General features: G+C 50.9%; 1 protein-coding gene across 1 annotated transcript; it reads right to left on the bottom strand.

Moving 5' to 3' along the window:
* Positions 1-2,092: 2,092 nt before the first annotated feature.
* On the bottom strand, positions 2,093-16,536 carry CCDC92B (coiled-coil domain containing 92B; the record flags this gene model as incomplete). The annotated part of the gene is made up of 4 exons (XM_080922839.1): positions 2,093-2,706; positions 4,491-4,538; positions 8,769-8,921; positions 16,452-16,536. 4 exons carry the CDS (start codon positions 16,534-16,536, stop codon positions 2,093-2,095), a joined length of 900 nt encoding a protein of 299 aa, XP_080778965.1.
* Between the last annotated feature and the right edge of the window lie 1,290 nt (positions 16,537-17,826).

The raw sequence follows: 17,826 nt of genomic DNA, 5'->3' as shown, positions 1-17,826 counted from the left end.
GGAGCGTCGCATTATCCACTCCCCATCCCAAGATCTCCACTGGTCCCCAGATGTCCTTAGACCCTTTCATCTGGAAGCTCTTCAGACACCTCACAGACAAACTTCATTATCTCTGCTGTCAGCAGAGGAACAGGATTTGGGAGGTACTGACAAGGTCATTTGAGTAGACAGGCAGGTTACTGTCTGACCCGGGGGATGTGGTTTGATAGGGCCAGCTGAACACCCTGGGTGCCCAGAAGAGAAAAGGAAAAAGGCTATTGCTATAGTTTAAAGGGAAGCTAGTTGGGGTAGCTATGGCTTTTAGTGGGTAGATGGACAAGAGCGAGCTCTCTCTAGAAAAGTCAACCTAACAAAGTCACCCTGTTCACCCCTAAAGTATGGTTGCGAGAGATGCGGGTCTGTGCACGTGACCCGAAAAAGCAGCTTTCCTTTCCCACTGTCCTTCAGGCACCTCCAAGGGAGCAGAGTAGGTCCCTCACACAGGCAGGTTCCAAATGGACAGGGTAGCGAGTGCCATAAAGTTAAGGGGAGACAAGTGGGACAGGTATTGACACTGGGCTGGGGGAAGGTAGAGGTTGGGGTCCTAGTAGGAACCTCAGGGTTCTGCTTCTGCCATCAGCTCCCAGAAGTTAAGACAGTTCAGCCCAGGCCTAGTTACTGCTCAGTGGCCTCAGCTGCCCTTCAGGGGAGGGGGGTCTGTGTGCAGGATCAGGCTAGAACGCACTCGCCGCCTTTCCTGCCAAATTCCTGCTTCCTCTTACAAGGAGGACACGAGGCAGTTCTTTTTCTTCCTGGTGGCCATGACTGAAGACATTTGTCAACTACAGAGACAGACTGCTTACATCAAGACCTTGGGGTGACACACAAGTCACCCTGCTAGGGGCCCCGTGTCTGAGTGAAGAGAGGCATCTTCTCTCAGCAGCCCCAGGACAGACCTCACAGGCACTTAGGACTCAAAGCAGGTCAAACCAAGAGTGGTGGAGTGGGGCTCTGACATGGGGCCCCATCCTGAGCTGGACAGAAGCTTCCTGCCTTTGGTAGTGAGGGGACCTGGGAAGGGGAAGGTGCGACCATTCTGCTCTCTCTCTATCACTCCCAACAGCACAGGACCACCTCATTATTAGCAGGTTTTACAGGCTTAGAGGCCTTCCCAGGGATGGGCACCACCAAGGAACAACTGGTCTTTACGTTCCTCCCCAGAAAAACCAGGTTTCCATGGCTACTTGCCACTTCCAAGAAGCCAGGCTCGCCTTCCTGCCTTTGGGTGCAGCCAGCTGTTTGGAAAGCTGGGCAAGCTTAGAACCTAAAACAGGACTGGGAAGTCTCGAAAGTGGCCTCAGGAACAGAAGGCGAGAGGCCCTACTTCCCTTGCCAAGCCAAATCTGAGCCCCGGTTTTCGTATCTCCAATTTCCTGCACCCCTGTACCCCTCTGCATGACAAACCTGGAAAGAACCAATGGTTCTTCTCCCACGACTGTTTACAAGGGTCTATCTAGCCTTACTGTTTTCTGTAAGTCAACTGCCACCAGGAACACAGCGGCTCTGAGAGGATGTGACTTTTAAAATAGATTCTAAAGTGTTCGGAGCTCACCTTCAAGGACTTGTCAGTGGGGTGGGGCGTAGCTACTTCCCAGTACTCAAGCCAGCTCCTAAGCTTGCCTCTCCAGCAAAAGGCTGGGCAGGGCTGGAGGAGGGGGGTGGTGGATGGGAGGGGGAGAAAGCAGGAGAGCTTGAGGGCCTAGTGGTGCCAAGTGCCACCGTGTTCCTTCCTGTAGGCAGACCCAGCCTTCTCCTGCCCTACAAGGGATTGTCAGCTTTCCAGGGACAGACAAGACTCCACTTCCCCCACGGAGGTGGCACACAGACTAGGGTCATTACTGCCAGTCCACCACAAAATAGGTGCATTGCTTTGGTGTTTCCTCTGCAAAGGAGCTCCCTCTCCGGAGAAGACAATTCATCTCGGGGAAACACACAAGCGGGGGCGACTCTAGTGAGTGGCGGTGCTGGGGCGGATCTGCCGGCTGGACTCCGCCCCATCCCTGATCCCGCCAGGCCGGGCCTGCTTTCCCTGTTGCCACCGCTTGCCCAGCGCCTACTCAGGATCCCCTGGGGCGCTGGGCGTGGCGACTGGGCTCTCGCTGGGCTCCGGGTGCCGGCCACCTTGGTATCGGGGCTCCTGGTGTGGTACGGAGTGCGGGGCGTCTTGGTCCGGAAACTCCTGGCGTAGCAGAGGGCGAGGGCCACGGGCACTGGGCCGGGGCGGCCTCCGTGGGTAGAGGAAGAGCGCGGGGTCCGGCATGGGATCGGCGTCTTCCCAGGTCGCCCAGTCCCGGCCCGGAGCCTTGGCGGCCGCCTCGGCAGGGCGGCGGGCCCGTTGTGCACGCCGGCGGGCCCGGGGCTCGGTGGCCGTGGCGCCGGAGCGTGGGGCCTGCAGTCTCTGGCGCGCGGCGTGAAGCTGGCAGGAGAGGTAGGCGGCCGCCTCGGTGTGCTTCTGCAACTCGGTGCCGAGCACCGTGGCGCGATGGCTGCGGCGCCGCAGCTCCTCCAGAAAGCGGCGCTCCTCGGAGCGCAGGCTGCAGCGCAGCGCGGACACCAGCGCCTCCCGCTGCGCCACCTCCCGCCGCAGCTCCGCGTTGGCCGCCGCCCGTGCCTCCAGCTGCGACTCTAGCGCGCGGCACTTGTCCTCCAGCTCTCGGGACGCCTCCTCTGTGGAGAAGGGAAAATCAGAAGTGCCCCCACAGGCGTGAAACATATCCTGGCTGGCCCAGCGGCCACCCCTGCTCTTCCGCCTCAAAATTCAGCCACAGGGACTTTACCCATGTTCTACTCTTCCGCGTTTATCTCTTCAGTTTAAACGCAAAACCCTGGAAGGCTTCTGAGCACGAGGGTCTTGAGAGCTATAATGAACAAACCCTCCCCTGGAGGAGCACTTGTGGCAACCGCTGGGGCTGAGTAACTGTAGGCATGCTCAGGGGGTGGTGGGTGTCCTTTCCTCCACAGAGCAAGTATGCCATTTTGTGAGCTCTTTCTGCTGACTGGATTAATCCAGAACCTCTGGAATTGGCCTTAGAAATGGCACTGCTGCGCTGTCCGTAGGTGGTCAGGCGGAGTCAGACTTGAGGATCCCTCCTTCTGGACCTTACTCCCATCTATACCCTGGGATTTCAGAGGCAAGAGGAGATATGCCCCTTATAGGGCAGTGGCTTGAGCTCTGGTGACCCCAATTTTTTCCCCCCAGAGGAAAGCTTGTCATTGTGAAAATGTCTTTAGTCATACACCTCCTGTCTACTGTCAGGGGTTAGTGAGTGCCCCCTTCCTTCAAGCACAGAAGCACCTAGTGCATAGGAAGTCCATGAGTGTATTGGAAGAAGGGGACAGAATCCGTTCTGAGTCTGGGAGTTCCCATGGACCCAAGCTTATTGTCAGCTGCACAAAGCAGTCTACAGGACTTACTGCAGATTAGACATTCCCAGCCTTCCTTGATGTGTAAGAACTCTAATACGTCTGGTCTGTACGGTAAGGAGTCAGTTCTTATTTTTCCCTCCCTCCTTCCCTTCTTCCTCTCCCTCCCTTCCTCCCTCCCCACCCAGCCTCCTTTCCTTCCTCCCCTCCCTCCCTAAACAATGATCTTATGATATAGCACTGGCTGGGTGGCCAGGAACTTGCTATATAAACCAGGCTAGCCTGGAGTTCGAGTAGATCCTCCCGTCTCTGCCAGTGAAGTGCTGGGACTAAAGGCATCATGTCCAGGTTCCTGTCAATTCTTATGAATTCTTCTGGCACCAGTATGGTGGTTTGTGATTGTAGTATCAGCACGTGGGAGGTTGAGGCTGGAGAATGGCTACAAACTTGAGGCTAACCTGCTCTACACAGTAAGTCCTAGGCCATTTGGGACTACAGAGAGAGGCAGAATCTGAACACAAAACAGAAGGTCCCAGGGTGTCACTGTGCAGCTTAGGTTGGCCTTGAGTTTGATACAGCACCATGAAGAAACTGGCTGAGGTCCCAGGCATCCCTTCTGCCTCTCTTGAGATTCCACCGGAATCCTTTGAATACTGCCAGAACCAAGGAGGTAGCAGATCTGTCTGCCTCCTGAGTGCTGCGATGAAAGATGTGTGCCACAATGCTCTGCCCAAGTAAGACTTAAAATCTTTAAAATTTTTCATTATGTCATTAACGTGCAGAATGTGTATGTGATTATGTCTGTATATGTCACCATGGAAACCACAGGTCACTGTTGGGCATCTTCCTTTTTTTTTTTTTTTTTGCTCTTGGAGACAGAGGTAGGAGGATAAAGAGTTCAAGGCCATCCTTGACAACACAGTGGGCAGTCAAACGTGGTCCAGCAAGAGGGCTCAGCAGGTAAAGGCAATTGCTGTCAAGCCTGATGAACTGAGTTTGACCCTGGGACCCAAGTGGTAGAAGCAGAGAACCGACTCAGGCTTCCACGTGTCCAACCTCCCACCACAGCCCAGAGCTATTTCTCCTACCTTGCTGATGAGACTGGACTTCTCTCATCTCCAGGTCATGGGTCAGCTCTAGGAAAGAGAGAATTGAGTTTGTGTGTGCACAAGTAGGTGTGCAAGTCAGGGAATCACAACTCCATAAAAGGAAGGACAGACCCATAGGCACACCACCAGCGAGCTACCTTACATCCCAGGCAGAGCTTGGGCCTAGGGTTTCTAGGCCCAGAGATCTTTCCAGCAAAGGCTTTCTTCCTAGGATTGGGAACAGAGACCACCTCTGTGGATAGAGGAGCCTCTCTTGTTTTAGGGATGAAGGAATATTTGCCTTTTCCTAAGGGGTAATATGCCACCAGGCTGGATGCTTGTGGGGGACTCTTGTAAACACAGGGTCTCAACCCATGCAAGCTTAGTTAATTGGTGAATGTCACAGTGCTAAGAGACGCTTGGGAGGCAATGGGAATAGTCAGAAGCTATTTACTGAACACACCAGATACTAATTTCATGGCCAGTATTGTACCTGTCTGAAGATCTCTGTATAGATTCCCAAAATCCCATTTGACCACCATGCAAGAAGGGCTTATGGAGGACAGTGCCACCTAGTGGTGGAAGTTGTGCCAGGCTTTGGTTTGGCGTTGCAGGCGAGGGACTCCTGGGCACCCAGGAAAAACTTATTTTTCTTATACTCATCCTTTGGTGGCCCCAATGCCCCATCTCTCAGGGCAACTGTGTGATCGTTATTTTCTGCCCCAACTCCCAGACTTAACAATGAGGGATCAAGGGTTTACAGTTCAATGACAGACAAATGCTTAACACTCCTGTTCTGGGTTCCAATTCAGATAGTTTGCAGGGAGCCAGGACTCACAGGGCCTACTAGGAACACGTGAATGTACCTTCTGGGATAGTTTTGAGCCTGAAGAAAGTGGCACATCTCTGGGAATACTGCCCTGCAGTCTACACTTAGGCCTGTGTCCTTGGCCTGCTCTTCCTCTCTCCTCAGAATGCTCTTAGGGACCAGAGTTTGCTAGAACTGTATCCTCTGGGGAGGCCGCTTGTTGCTGGGACACAAGAGAGTACCTTAGCTATGGCCGGAGTTTGAACCTTTTCCCTGGGGCCACTGGGAGCCCTCTGATGCCTCCATTTCTAGGACTCTTGGGGACCAACTTCTCCCTTCCTCCAAGGCCTATGAAATGGTCTAAGGGACCTTGGCTTTGCCACTACCTTCTCTAATGCAGATTTCTTTCAACCATTAACCACAGGGCTTAAGATTAGAAGACCCCAAGTGGGACCCACTCTCCCATCTCCCCTTTTTTCTTTTTGAGATGGGTTATTGTTTGTATGTGCTTCGCCCAGAGAGTGGCACTATTTGTAGGTGTGGCCTTGTCAGAGTAGGTGTGTCACTGTGGGTGTGGGCTTTAAGACCCTCATTTTAGCTGCCTGGAAGTCAGTATTCTGCTAGCAGCTTTGAGATAAAGATGGGAGAACTCTCAGCTCCTCCTGCACCATGCCTGCCTGGACGCTGCCTTGTTCCTGCCTTGATGATACTAGACTGAACCTCAGAACCTGTAAGCCAGTCCCAATGAAATGTTGTGCTTTATAAGACTTGTTTTGGTCATGGTGTCTGTTCATGGCAGTAAAACCCTAACTAAGACAAGATGGGATACATAGCCCTCATTACATAGCCCTGGCTGTTCTGGAACGCACTATATAGACTAGTCCAATATTAAACTCACAGAGATCACCCTGCCTCTGCCTTCTGAGTGCTGAGTGGAAGGGTGTGAGCCGTCATGTTACGTGGGTCTGGTGTCAGGATGCAGTAAGAACAACAGAGGATTTAGCCTAGGGCTAGACCAGCTTAAAGCACAGGGCACTTGTCATTTTCCACCAGCCCAGAACTCAATTCTACCTCCATATCTCATGTTCTGTCTGTTTTTATTTTGTTTGCTTGAGACAGGGTTTCTCTGTGTAGCTCTGGCTGTCCTGGAGCTTGCCCTATAAACCAGGCTGACCTGGTGCACAGAACGCCTGCCTCTACTTCCCAAGTGCTGGGATTAAAGACCGCCACCACCTGGCTCCATGTTCTTTATCTTTGTCTTCCAGGCAGGCTGGCCTCCTGGGTCCTCCTTCGGTCTCCGTCCCCACTTTCCTCTGCTCTCCCTGCACCTCCCTCTGAGAAGGAAGGCCTGATTCGGTCATCTCAGCCTCCAGAGTGGCAGTTCCAGACAAGACCAGAGTTATTTTTATCCCCTTAATCAATAACCAGAAAGCTTGAGCCCAGACTCACTTGACAGTCAGGGGGACTATAGGGCCCTCTGATCCTGACTATTATGTTGTCATGGGAACTATCGTGTGTCCATAACAGAAGGACCCAGGTTCTTAGAATGGGGGGGGGGAACGAGAAGAGAGGATCAGCGGTAAGATTTTGAGTCTGTTTCCCTCTGATACTGTCATTGCTATGAAGAAGTGGCCGTCAGGGCTGTCCTGACACTGGGGAGACAGATGGCCAGGAGCCTAGCTTGGAAAACCGCAACTGGATCTGCATGTGCAATGAGGCTGAGGCCAGACTGCTCGTGTTCTATGTTAATATGAAAAGCCAAGGGGGGTCACTCAAGCCTTCTAGGCCTCTGGGCAAACAACAGATACAGTACAATCAGAAAATGACAAAGTGCTGGTTTTAATTCTGGCCATGACACTAACATATACTGTATGATTTGGGGGGGGGGGTGTCTTGGTTTATCACTTTCATAATAAAAAGACTGGGTCTGGGGGTGCAACCTTTTTAATCCTAGCACTCAGGAGTCAGAAGCAGGGAGAACTCTGTGAATTCAAGGCCAGCCTGGTCTACAGTGTGAGTTTCAGGACAGCCGGGCCTACACAGAAAAATCCTGTCTCAGACAAAGAGGTGTAAGCAGAAAGATTAGATGTTCAAAGCCATCCTAGGCTACTTAAGGAGTTTGAGGCCAGCCTGGGCTATATGAGACCTGGTATCAATAAACACACATAAGGTCTGCGGTTGGAGACACATGAGCACTTGGGCCACAGTGCTTTGAAAGGCCTGAGTAGTAGAGGCTCTGGAATTTCTAGTCATTCTTTGCCTGCCTCTTCTCTGCTCAAAAATGTAATCAACCAGAGGACCCTTTTCCTCCAGGCTGTTTCCCACTAACCCTTCACCTCTCCCCACGACCTCCCTATCGGCTCTGCCACACACGTCCAGACTCCCTCTGACACCAGTCACCTCTGCTGCTGCTGAAGAAGCGTCCATATGCTCCAAACCATTCACTGACTCTACTGACCAAGGGGACAAAGGGGGACAAGCAGACTCGCGGCTCTTTGTGCTGGTCGGGATCTCCAGGGTCTGGCTGTAGCTGGGCTTCTCACAGTCTCTTCTGAGCACGCTTTATGCTGCCCGCTGGCTCTGCTCTGCGGGCCCATATCTGGAATGGTTTCTTCACTTCTTTCCCCTATCACCTGTCAGAACGTATGCAGGCTACGCAGCCTCCCAGGAGACGGCGTGCTCCCTCCTGGCATGGGAGTGCTCAGTCTCCACCATCCTGCTCAAACTGGATTATCATCCTGAACTCTCAGCAGCCCTCTTACTGTCTGATGCATGCTTAGTTTATTATTTGATTTTTGATTTTTCGAGAAAGGGTTTCTCTGTGTGATAGTCCTAACTGTCCTGGAACTCCCTTTGTAGACCAGGCTGGTCTAGAACTCACAGAACTCAGAGATCCGCCTGCCTCTGCCTCCCGAGTGCTGGGATTAAAAGGTGTGCTCCATCATGCCCAGCTACATGTATGTTTATTTTATGTGTGTGATGCTGGGCATGAAATTCAGGACCTTGTGTATACGCTAGGCAAGTGCCCTGACACTGAGCTATAATCTGCCCTAGCTCACTACCATCCACTGGTACACCTGTTTCCCCACCTGAAAGATGGCAGGTGCCTAATAAACTCAAAAATGACAGGAATCCCCTAGGCTGGTTCCTGAAAGTCTGACCCACTACCTCAGCAGGGTCCTCAGCCTCAGGTGTGGTGAGCAGAAATGGTTGAAGGACAGGGTCTACATAGCCTAGGCTGGCCTAGAAACCAGTGTGCATCAAAAATCTAATTCTGCCCCCCCCCATTACAGTCGATTACTGACACATTCAGCTCATCCCTGGAACTCACTCCGACCCAAGTCTCAATCTTATCCAGTAAGAGACATTACAGAACTGGTGTTCAAGGAGAAGCATCCCCCCAGCAAAACTAGTGATGGTGATGGCGACCCCTCTTACTCCAGCCATCTGGGGGCCAGTGTCCGCCTCACCTGAACAGCGTTTCTGCAGCCTCAGGATCTCCAGGTGCAGGTCTCGAAGCAGGGCCATCTGCTCCTTCTTCAGGAAGCTGATGTGGCGTTGTACGCTCTGGATCTGATGCTCCAGGGACACGGTATCCATGGCAACCCAGGCCTGGGCCCCACCTGGGTGGAAGACAAAGTAAAACCACATCTTCAGAGGCTACTTGCCCTGCCCCACCTTTAGATCTTGTGATGTCCTTCACACCAGGTCCTCTGGTCTCCAGGGAGAGGATTCTGCCACTCTCCGTTTTCAGTACTAGCTTTCCCGGACACTGAGTGAGCATGCCCTCAGGGGGCTGCTACTCCCATTTAACAGACTAAGAAGCAGAGGTGCATGGAGGTGGTGGTGCTGGCTACATTCTTCCTGCCTCTTCTGCTTCTCAGACAGACAAACGGAGCAGAAGTTGGCAAAGGCAGGCAGATGACTTTGGGTCTAGTCTTCACTAGATGTGTCACGCCAAGCCAGCCCTCCCCCCCCACTCTGAGGTCTCAGCTTTCCATAGGTAAAATAAGGAAGCTGACCCTGAAATCTGTTCCAGTTATGATGCCCACACGCATCTCGGCCCTGAGGCTCCTTCAGTTCATAGGGAGAGAGGGAGTCCAGGTTGGCCTTGAACTCTTCACATTCATCTTTCATCTCTGCCTTTGGAGTGCTTCGGTTACAGGTATGCACTGCTGTGCCTGGCTAGAGAGGGGAGGGGAAGCTGAAGGGAGAACTTACTGACATGCCTCTGTGGGCTGAAAGCAGGAAGTGGAGTCAGTCTGTAGAGAGAACTGGGGGCTAGGGTCAGAAGACCCAGGGCTGGAGAGTTGGCTCACTGGTTAAGAGCACTGACTACTCCTCCAAAGGTCCTGAGTTAAATTCCCAGCAACCACATGGTGGCTCATAACCATCTGTAATGAGATCTGATGCCCTCTTCTGGTGTGTCTGAAGACAGCTACAGTGAACTCATATATAATAAATAAATAAATCTTAAAAAAAAAAAAAGATTTAAAAAAAAATTCAGAAGACCCAGATTGTGGATCCCCAAGGAAGACGGGGACAGAGAAGCATGCACCCGAGTCACACTCATGGTCAGGCTTGTAGGCCATGCTCTCCCCTCCCCTGCCTTATCTTCCCAGTGACTGTCTCGTGATGGCTGGCATCCAGGAAAAGCAAAGGTGGAGGCAAGAGCTCTGGGGCCCAGGACCAAGAGCCCATTTCTTCTCTGCCAGCTACTCTATAAGCTGCTTATTTGTTTTGGGCAATAGAACTTGTAATTAAATAATAATAGCTTTATAATTAAAGCCCAGGCTGGCTCAAATGATCCTCTTGCCTCAGCTTTCTGAGCAGCTGAGGCTATAAGCATGTGGCCCTCCCCAAAGTTTTATGGCTTTAAAAATTTGTTTGTTTGTTTGTTTTTGCTGAGCTGGAGACTTCATAGAGCTCCATGTACCTGCAAGGAAGCACTATAAATGAAATTACATCACAAGTCTCTCCTAAAGGAAGAGACAGGGTCTCACTATGTAGCTCTGGCTGTCTCCAATCTCACTACGTAGACCAAGCAGGCCTCGGATTCATAGAGACCCTCCGGTCTCTGCCTTCCAAGTACTGGGATTAAAGCATGAATCACGACACTGGGTCTTCCTTAAACTTCTGAAGGATCCGACTCGACCCACTCTGGGGATTTCCATGGATGGTCAGAAAGGAAAACCAGTAAGATAGACATCTTTTTTGTGTGTGCAATTTTCATTCGTAGGGTGACTCCAAGCAGGTCCTCCTGAGAACCTCAATTCCACAGACTCCTATCTGGGCCCTCTTCCGTGGCCCCACTGGCCCCACTAACCCAACACACCAGTCTTTTCATTTCGGCACAGGGTGGCCCTGTGGCCTATGGAGAACACTCAACGCTGCTGACCAAGTGTATGTTTAAGGAATGACTTGTGGTCTCGCTTTTGCCAATCATTTCCCCAGCATTCCAAACTTACTGACACAGAAGTGATCAGGCCAGAGCTCTGAGGCAGGGAGCTCAGAGGCAGGGCACACCTAGCTCTCCAGCCAAATCTTCCTTTGTTGGCTTGTTTTTGAGACAGGGTCCCATGGATTTGGTTTTGACTTTTGAGATGGGGTCTTGTTAAGTTACACTGAGAGGTCTCAACTTTCTGAGCTCATGTGGTCCTGTAGCTTCAGTCTCCCCACAACTGGGAAGACAGATGTGTGCCTGCCCAGGTTCTTTACTTCAGAGAAACACCCATGTTTACACTGGAAACAGGCCTGAGTTTGAATCCTGGCTCTTTTAATTACGTTATGTGTTGGTTTTGAGCATAAAAGCTAACCTTCGGGAGATATTTTCCTGATGTCAAATGGAGGTAAAAAGGACTGAAGAAATGGCTCAGGGGTTAAAAGCATCTGCTGTTCTTCCAGGGCACCTGGATTCCTTCATTTCCCAGTACCCACATGGCAGCTCACAACCATCTGTAACGAGACCTGATGCCCTCTTTTGGTGTGTCTGAAGACAACTACAGTGTACTGATAATAAATAAATAAATCTTTAAAAAATAAACAGTCCTAGAACACCTGTGAGAATTAAATGAGACAAAAAATGTGAAATACTAGCTAGGTATATGACCACTGTAATCCAAGACTCTGGGAGGTGGAGGTAGGAGGGTTAGAAGTTCAAGGTCATCCTGGGCTACACAAAGAGCTCATGGCCAGTCTGGACTTCACTAGACAATACCTCAGAAACCAACCAACCAACCAACAAACAAACCAAAAAGATAAAGTGCTTAATATAAAAATAACTCAATGTTATATATATTTTTTCTTTCTTTGTCCATCTCTGTGTGAGTAGGCTAAACCTTAACTTGGTTGACTATTTTATCCACCTATGTATTCATGCATTCATTCATCTATGCATCCATCCACCCGTCTGTCCGCTGGCTCACTGGTTAAGAGCACTGACTGCTCTTCCAGAGGTCCCGAGTTCAATTCCCAGCAACCACACGGTGGCTCACAACCATCTGTAATGAGATCTGATGCCCTCTTCTGGTGTGTCTGAGGACAGCTACAGTGTACTTATATAGAATAAATAAACAAATCTTTAAAAAAAAAAAATTAAAGGTGTTTGCCACCACCACCACACAACTCTTTCTTTATACATGCTACAACATGGGTGTGGAGTCAGAGGGCAAGCTGCAGGATGCGGAATCTCTTCCCACCATGAGTCTCCCAGAGGTTAATCCCAGGCTTTCAGGGTTGAAGAAGTGCCTGTATCCGCTGAGCCCTTTTGCAGGCCTGCCCTCCTTTTTGTTTTTGAGCTGGAGTTCTGCTTTGTAGCCGAGAAGGACCTCAAACTTATAATCTCCTGCCTCTACCCACACAGTGCCGGGACTTGTAGGTGTGCACCACCAGAGTGAGGCAGAAACCCAAGTCCTGATTAAACCTTGCACTCTCTGCCTCTGGCTTCTTTGCTGGCCTAAGCCTGCTCGCCTGGGGTTCTCTGTATAGTCTGTCTTCTCTACCAGGGATGCTTTTTACCAGTCTCACCTCATGGCCTATTCCCTCCCTTCTCCGCTGACTCAAAATAAAGAGACTTCTGCCATTTCCCACTTCTGTCCCTTGCACTATTCTTTCTTGAACTCCTCGGCACATGAGCATACAGAACATTTGTTTACTGTCTGTTCCCTATTAGCAACGAAAGATGAAGGACTCTTGCTTTGTTTTCCCCAGTGTCTTGCACAGTATGTAGCAAACAGGAATCCCTCGGTAAATATCTGCAGAATGCACAAGTATGTGGATTTGGAGGAGTTCACAGACTGACGGCAGTGCAGTTTGTTAGAACAAGACAGACACAATTAAGTTTGACATCCTCAAGGGCCCTCAAGGAAGAAATAGATGTCAGGTAGACTGCCTCATACTCCGGGTCCTAATGCAGGAGAACCAGATGAGTTGTATGCCTCAAACTGTACGTCTGTCCTGAGAAGAATGGACTTATGTGCACCTCAAGGAGTGCCCAAGAACACATGGGTAAGAATCTGTGATCCTAAGGCCTCACACATGCTCTATCATGGAACAGCCTCCTGTTTCTTGACTTACCTACCTAGGGGGAAGAGAGAAAATATCTGTTGCCACTCACTAGCACACGGACAACTGTGAAGGGTGAAAGTCCTGGAGCCTGGAAGCTGGCCAAAGGAGGCCGAGCCAGCCAGCTGTTCTTTCCTGGATGGACTCGACCGTTCACTTCCAACTAGGCGGGCCGCTCTTTCTTCTTAGGGCAGAAATTTGGGTCACAAACGATCTTGGCAAATCTTCATTCTTAGTTAGGCATTACTGTGTGGATTGTCTGGCGAGTGGGGGGAGGTGGAGTGGGGAGAGGGAGCGAGGAACAGCCGGAACTCTATAGCCGAGGAGCTGGACGCCCATCAGAAGGCAGGCAGGAAAACAGCAGGTTTTCATGATATATGTGCAGTTCTAGAACCGCTGGGCGCCAGAAGCTGGTGTCCTAGATGTAGTCTGAGCAGACGGCAGCAGCTGAAGTGTTGGTGCTGTTAGCTGTCTTCTCCCCGAACCCAGCCGAGCCTCACATCCTCTGTTCGGCCCACACCAAGGTCTGCCTTGCTTCTACATTTCCACTCCTGGTATTCCTAGTTCTTTCTCCCATTAATTTTAAAGCCTGACACAGCAGCAGCAGCAGCAGCAGCAGCAACAACAACAAATCACCAAGGAGCTGGAAAGACGGCGCAGTGTAATAAAGGTGCTCACTACCAGCTCGATGCCATGAGCGTAAACCTGGAATCAGCATGGTGGCAGGAGGGACCCACCTCCACGAGCTGTCCCCCGATCTTCCCAGGCATGTCCCCGTCACATGTCATGTGCACACCCCCACTCATCCCCTGCACACATAATAAATACAACAAAATGTAATCTTTAAAAAGTCACTGAGGCTGGTGATGGCACACAACTTTAATCCCAGCACTCAGGAGGCAGAGGCAGGTGGATCTCATTTAAGGTCAGCCTGGTCTTCATATCAAGTTTCAGGACAGCCAGGGCAAAAAAAAAAAAAAAAAAAAAAAAAAAAATCTAAGAAAAGCAAAAAACAACAACAAAACAAACCCAACAACCAACCAACAACAAACCAAACAAAAAAACATAAAAAAAATCACCAAAAATAAAAAGGATCTGTGATACAAAGTGCAAAATTTATAGTTAATTCCAAACACTGTTGACATGTATCTCTTGGGCCTGAAAACTACTCGGGTCTCTTCCCTTTGGGAAAGCTGCCAGAAAGGTCTCAACCATCAGCAAACCAGCTGCCACACAGGAACCTTCTGGTCCTGGCACAATTCTTTTTTTAATTTTATGTATGTATGTATGTATGTATGTATTTATGTGTGTGTGTGTATGTATGTATGCATGCATGCATGCATGCATGTGTGTATGTGTATATGTATGTATGCATGTATGCATGTATGTATGTGTGTATGTATGTATGTACATATATGTGTATGTGTGTATGTATGTATATATGTATGTATGTGTGTATGCATGCATGCATGTATGTATGTGTGTGTATGTATGTATGTATGTATGTGTGTATGTATGTATGCATGCATGCATGTATGTGTGTATGTGTATATGTATGTATGTGTGTATGTATGTATGTGTGTATGTATGTATGTGTGTATGTATGTATGTATGTATGCATGTATGTGGCAAGCTTATGCACACCACAGCATACACGAGGAGGTTGGAGGACAGCTAAGGGAGTCTGTCATGCTGCCTACTACATGAGTCCTGGAGATGGAATTCACATCATCAGGCTAGGCAGTGAGTGCCCCTATCTGCTAAGCCATCTTACTGGCCCCAACAATTCTCTCTGAGGCTCTTCCTCCTGAGCCTGGTGAGTAACTCAGCTCCTGCTAGTCTCTGGGTCTCCAGTTCCCTTCCCATCTGCCCTCAGCTGTGGTGGAGCACCGGGAACTTAGCTGTCTCTCTTCCTCAGTTCTTACAGTTACTTGGGTTCAATCTACCATAAGAAGTGCAGAATCTCACTACTCTAGACTGGAGTCATCTCAGCCAATGGTTTCCAACTCTTGCTCTACAAAGTTCTAGAATTCAGCATTGGAGAGGGGTTTAGATGCCAGAGAGTAGGGATGGTGGCTCTGTGTTCTCTTCCCCCCTCTTTGTTTTATTCCTTGAGACAGGGTTTCTCTAAGTAGACCAGGCTGACCTCTAACTCACAGAGATCTGCTTCTCTCCATTTCCCGAGCGTTGCCATTAAAAGCCTGAGTGTATGTGACACATACACACCCAGTGGGCTGGCTTTGCTTTTAATAATCTTTATTTTGAAAAAAAAATACTTATTGCCCATGTGCACATAGGTGTACTGTCCCATTTTCTGTCCCATTCTTCCTAAGCCAGGGTAGCATCTGGGAGAGAATCATCCTGACCCCTGGGAGCCTCCTGCTCTAGGATCACATGGAGTCTGATCCAGAGACCCATGGCAAGAGAAGCGATCTCAGAAGCCCAAGTCCAGCCCTCAAGACACAGGAATGCTAGCACACACTAACTCTCGGTACTGTTCTCAGCTCTGTGCACACTAACTCATCCCAACCCTACTAGTACATCCACTCCAGAGATGAAGAGGACCTCAGAGAGGTAAAGCCCTTTCCCGGACACACACAGCTGAACTGACACCCAGGAGACACTTTGAGACTCTCACTCTGTAATACACAAAGCAACCACACTTTACATCTGCAGGCTAAAATCCTTTTTTTTTTTTTTTTTTTTTTTGGATTCTACTTCTTGCTCTCCAGACAAACTCTCCCGGTAATCATGGCCATCCTTAGCTTTCAACACTCACCCAATTTCTGCTCCTGAAATCTGACCTCTCCGGCAGTTTGGACTCTGGGAATCCCTTGCAAGCAACAAACCACACAGAAGAGTGAAGCAGAGAGAATGAATTGAGTCTTACTGGGAATCACCAGGGCAAGTAAGTACACGTATTAAAAAATAATTACTCTGCCACCCCCTCTAAGTCCTTGGCTCTCCTGGGGACGAGTCTGGAACCAAGATCTGGCCTTTGACAAATGTCTGGGACTCTGTCTGCAAAGGTGGGGGCTGGTGGCGGAAACATTCTCTAAGGACCTGTGATCCTCCGCGCTACAGAGTCCCTCCTCCCAGATACCCCTCAACTCTGGCTCCCCGCTCCACTGAAGATCCCAAAACCTCAACCTCTATATTGTTGAAGACTCAGGTACGTGGGAGTGGGGTGTCGAGAAAAACTGGACCCCCCTTTCAATACTGATGCTCTGTAGTTTGTGCCTAAAATTTGACACCCACAACCGGGGGGCTGCGGGGTGGGGGGCAGGGTTGAGGGGTATAGATACCACAGAGCATAGGGAAGAGAGGAACCAGCCAGGACACGAAGAGCAGGCAGAACGCTGAGAGTGGTGGTCTGGACTGCTCTGAACTCCTCGCCAACGCCGGGAAGGGCCCGGGTCTGGCGGCGGAGGACAACTTCTGCCAGCAGCCCGTGTCCTGCCCGCCTCCCGCGCGCTGCGGTGCCCGACCCCGCACAGCCCTCCAGGCGGAGCCGGAGCTCGGGCGCTCTCTTCATCACCCAGGCGATCCGGCCAGCGCCCACCCTCGACACCCACCGCCGGCCTGCTCACCTGCGGACCCCAGAGAGCTGCCGGGCTGGGCCCGGGCCTCGCTGGGTCTCGGGAAGAGCTCTTCTCCCGCGCTAGCTGCTCTCATGGATCCGCAGAACGCGGCCGGGCTGCGGCGCCATCAGCTGCTGCGAGGCTGTGGGCGCGGACTCCGGAGCTCCGGGGGGTTCCGGGGCGCAGAGGTGGGGGGCCCGGGGCAGGCTCCGGGCGTAAACACCCAGCAACGTGACCGGAACTGGCGAACAAGCTGGAGGGGGCGGGGGGGCGGGAGAGATAAGGGGGAAGGGAGGGACCTGGGGCGCACGGGGAGGGGCCGTGGGCGGGGCGGGGGAGGGGAGGCTGGGGCGGGGGAAGGGGAGCCCCGGGACCTCGGGGAGCCCCGGGAGCCCGGCCTTCGCACCCCGCGGGCAGCCGAATCCTCGGATCAGGCCCTGGCTGGGAGCTGAGGAGGGAGCCCGAGACACCAGACTAGGCGAGCGGGGACGCGGCGACCGATCAGCACCGCGGACAGCGCCCAGGCCCGCAGGCCGGGATCCGCTCCGCCCCTCTAAGTGAGGCCGCGCCTGCAACCTGCCAGGGAAGGGCTGGGGGGTCCCTACGACCTGGGGTATTCTAGAGCTGCTGACGAGTCTGAAAATTTGTTCTTGGTCCAGGCGGCAGCAAAGCTGTGCCAGATGTCTCACTAGTTTTGTGACCTTGAGTGAATCACCTCACCTCTTATATGATGGTACCCAGAACCAAGAGAAGATCTTTTATAAATTTCAAGTCCATAAAAAGTGTAAGGCTCGGTGTTGAGTCAGGTTTCTTCTTCTTCTTCTTCCCCTCCTCCTCCTTTCTTCTGTAAACAGATTTCTAGAGTTACTCTGCTCAGCTTAGAGTTCTGGTTCCATCAGCATCTTTCTCTTCTCTAGAGAGGTTATGGTGTATGGAGTACACCATTGGGTTGTTGTAAGAATTAAATGGGTTAACACCTGTCCAGTGCTCACTACAGAGGTGGGGGCTCACTACACACCTGTACACATTGTGATGGCTGGGGATCAGGTGCTCTGAGTGAGTGGTAGGGGGCTCGGAGCTTCCAAAGGTAACTTATTTCCAACCCTACCTTGTCATGCTGAAGGGGGAGGTGGGGCTTTAGAGACCAGACGGAAAGATTGGTCTGGATTACCTCACTCTATTACAAGCCAAATATTTGTTTTTCTCTTGAGCCAAATTTCTAGAAGACTTTAACTAATTTTTTAGATAATTTTTAAAAGATTTATTTATTTATTATATATGAATACACTGTAGCTGTCCTCAGATACACCAGAAGAGAGCACCAGTGTGAGTCACCATATGGTTGCTGAGATTTGAACTCAGGACCTTTGGAAGAGTAGTCAGT

This window comes from Micromys minutus (genome assembly GCF_963924665.1).
Source record: "Micromys minutus genome assembly, chromosome: 10".
NCBI lineage: Eukaryota > Metazoa > Chordata > Mammalia > Rodentia > Muridae > Micromys > Micromys minutus.
This window is presented reverse-complemented; position numbering and strand designations above follow the sequence as displayed.